Source organism: Nanorana parkeri, unplaced genomic scaffold (genome assembly GCF_000935625.1).
Source record: "Nanorana parkeri isolate BGI_ZX_2015 unplaced genomic scaffold, ASM93562v1 scaffold4271, whole genome shotgun sequence".
NCBI lineage: Eukaryota > Metazoa > Chordata > Amphibia > Anura > Dicroglossidae > Nanorana > Nanorana parkeri.
The window spans coordinates 15,762-18,836 of record NW_017310534.1 but is presented as its reverse complement, the minus strand read 5'-3'; the positions used below and the strand labels follow the sequence as shown (position 1 = coordinate 18,836).

Below are 3,075 nucleotides of genomic sequence, written 5' to 3'. Positions count from 1 at the left end.
AAAGATGGAAGGATACTGAGGGAAGATATTTCTCAGCACACAGCTGACTTCCTGTCCTGTAAATCTATCACATCTGTGTGGGGCCCCTAAGGGTCCCGTAGCGTGCGGTATGGTGGGGGGCCCATCTCCTGTACATTGTAGGACTATTGTGGCTTTCATGTCCATTGTCAGCAGATCAGGCAGAACGCGTTGCAGGTGCAGACCAGGACTTCCTCAGATGTGTGCGCGGCGGGGTGGGGGGGCCCCCCTGTGATCTGTGTCCCCCCTTTATCCCCTCTATTATTTATACTCTATGCTTTGTACTTCATGTGCTGTCCTGACTTGTTCAGTCTCACTTCAGTCGCTGCGCTCCGTTCTTCTATCTCCTGGAGTCTTTTGTTTTGCTCCACCAATGAAAACTGAGCAGGAAATCCGGCTGTTTACTTTGTGACATTCCGAGGATACAGAAGGATAGAGGAGGAGGAGAGTGGCGTGCACAAGGCTCCGATGGAAGCTCTGACAGCTGTCATACGACACAAAGCTTCCAATACTCACTGACAGGTTGTGTCCCCTTAGAGAGTCTCCCCCTCACTTCCTGTCCTGGAGATAACACAGGAAGTGAGTGGAATACCCTCTACAAAGTGAGGGAAAGTCACCAGAATTGCCCAAGTTACATAGTTACATAGTATTTGAGGTTGAATAAAGACATATGTCCATCAAGTCCAACCTATTAGGTGAACTCTGTGTTGCCTGATGAAGGAAGCGGTTCTGAAACGTTGCTACACTCGCTGATGTCACTCTACACATGGAACAAAAGAACTTTGGAGTGCTGGTGACTTCCTGTTTTGGAGCGCTGGTGACTTCCTGTTTTGGAGTGCTGGTGACTTCCTGTTTTGGAGTGGTGGTGACTTCCTGTTATATCACATCCCTGTAAATGATCCCCCCTCAGACATCTGATTGGCTGCCGGCATCCACATCACCTGACAAGTGTATTCCGATAGGTCACATGACGTCTCCGCCTAGTAGAACTGCTGCGGGTCGGCAGTTGATCATGGAGGCGGCCTCTGCATTGCGTGTGCTGTGGGGTGTATTGTATGACGTATGACCATCTCACGGAACTCCTTCTCCCCCTCCAGACGTGACATCCAATGACATCGAGAGAGGCAGAGAGCCACAGCGGGATCCTCAGGGGCTGGAACGGGGGTCTCCCCTCCCCCACCATGGAGGAAGACTTCTACCCCTTCCTGCTGGAGAGGAGGCCGTCCTACCTGGGCGAGGAGGAGGCGGAGCAGCAGGAGGAGGACCTGAGCCTGGCACTGGAGAGGAAGGGCAAGGATCTGCTGCTGGCCGCCGAGCTGGGGAAAGCGCTGCTGGAGAGGAACGATTATCTGGAGAGGGGAAGAGAAGCGCTGGAGGAGGAGCTCCGAGAGACCCGTGAGGTGAGAGGATCTACCCACCTGATTACAAGGAGGGGAGGAGCTAGCAGGGACTTCCAGAGTATCTCCTTCAGGTAACCAATCACAAGCCCCCCCATACATATATCTTCACATCCCCCACCAGTGATCATTTACACGAAGTGGAACCTGGTGGGCGGAGTTAGTCCCAGATAACCAATCACAAGCCCCCAATACATACACTAAGAGGAACCTGGTGGGTGGAGTCAGTCCCAGATAACCAATCACAAGCCCCCAATACATACACTAAGAGGAACCTGGTGGGTGGAGTCAGTCCCAGATAACCAATCACAAGCCCCCAATACATACACTAAGAGGAACCTGGTGGGTGGAGTCAGTCCAGATCTATGGCTGTCTCTCTGTACCGGGATCTGTAACGGCAGCCGGCAGGAGAAGTCAGATCTCCTCCAAGGAGACATCTAAAGAAGGGGATGATGCGCTCTGGCCTTCAGGGATTGGCCGAGCCTGGTTCTGGGGGGAGGGTGGTCCCGTGTCTCCGGCACAGTATAGGTATATGGTGATGGTTCATGCCAGGCCCCGGTCAGGGTGGTCCCGTGTCTCCGGCACAGTATAGATATGTGGTGATGGTTCATGCCGGGTCCCGGTCAGGGTGGTCCCGTGTCTCCGGCACAGTATAGGTATATGGTGATGGTTCATGCCGGGCCCCGGTCAGGGTGGTCACGTGTCTCCGGCACAGTATAGGTATATGGTGATGGTTCATGCCAGGTCCCGGTCAGGGTGGTCCCGTGTCTCCGGCACAGTATAGGTATATGGTGATGGTTCATGCCAGGCCCCGGTCAGGGTGGTCCCGTGTCTCCGGCACAGTATAGATATGTGGTGATGGTTCATGCCGGGCCCCGGTCAGGGTGGTCCCGTGTCTCCGGCACAGTATAGGTATATGGTGATGGTTCATGCCGGGCCCCGGTCAGGGTGGTCACGTGTCTCCGGCACAGTATAGGTATATGGTGATGGTTCATGCCAGGTCCCGGTCAGGGTGGTCCCGTGTCTCCGGCACAGTATAGGTATATGGTGATGGTTCATGCCAGGTCCCGGTCAGGGTGGTCCCGTGTCTCAGGCACAGTATCGGTATATGGTGATGGTTCATGCCAGGCCCCGGTCAGGGTGGTCCCGTGTCTCAGGCACAGTATCGGTATATGGTGATGGTTCATGCCAGGCCCCGGTCAGGGTGGTCCCGTGTCTCCGGCACAGTATCGGTATATGGTGATGGTTCATGCCAGGCCCCGGTCAGGGTGGTCCCGCGCCTCCGGTATATCGGTTATGTCTCTGGTCTTGCAGCGGTTGGAGCAGGAGAAACATGCGCTGCGGCTGAAGATGGAGGTGCGGGAGAGCGAGTGGAAGGCGCAGATCGCGGATCTGGAGGGCGACTTGTCGGAGGCGCGGCTGCAGGTCAGACAACTCATGTCGGAGCACCGAGAGTGCGGCCGGGAAAACGCCACCGCCGTGCACGAGATGTCCGAACAGAACCAACGGCTCCTGGAGCAACTAGCGCAGGTGAGAGGAGGATTGTCTGGTCTGTTACATGGGAAGGTGGAGTGCCGCACATGGGGGATGGACATGGGCACTCGCGCTGCCCACTAAGGCCGTCCGCACAGAGAGGACACAGACGTGTTTCAGGAAGGCT

The 3,075-nt window shown here is 55.6% G+C and overlaps 1 protein-coding gene across 1 annotated transcript in view; it reads left to right on the top strand.

Annotated features, from left to right (window-relative positions):
* Positions 1–1,098: 1,098 nt before the first annotated feature.
* Positions 1,099–3,075, top strand: part of BICDL2 (BICD family like cargo adaptor 2) — a 12,391-nt gene continuing 10,414 nt past the window's right edge. Inside the window, exons 1-2 of the mRNA XM_018575619.1 lie at positions 1,099–1,418; positions 2,730–2,945. Coding sequence (XP_018431121.1) covers positions 1,128–1,418; positions 2,730–2,945 — 507 coding nt within the window. The 5' untranslated portion in view covers positions 1,099–1,127. The remainder of the gene's footprint in view (positions 1,419–2,729; positions 2,946–3,075) is intronic.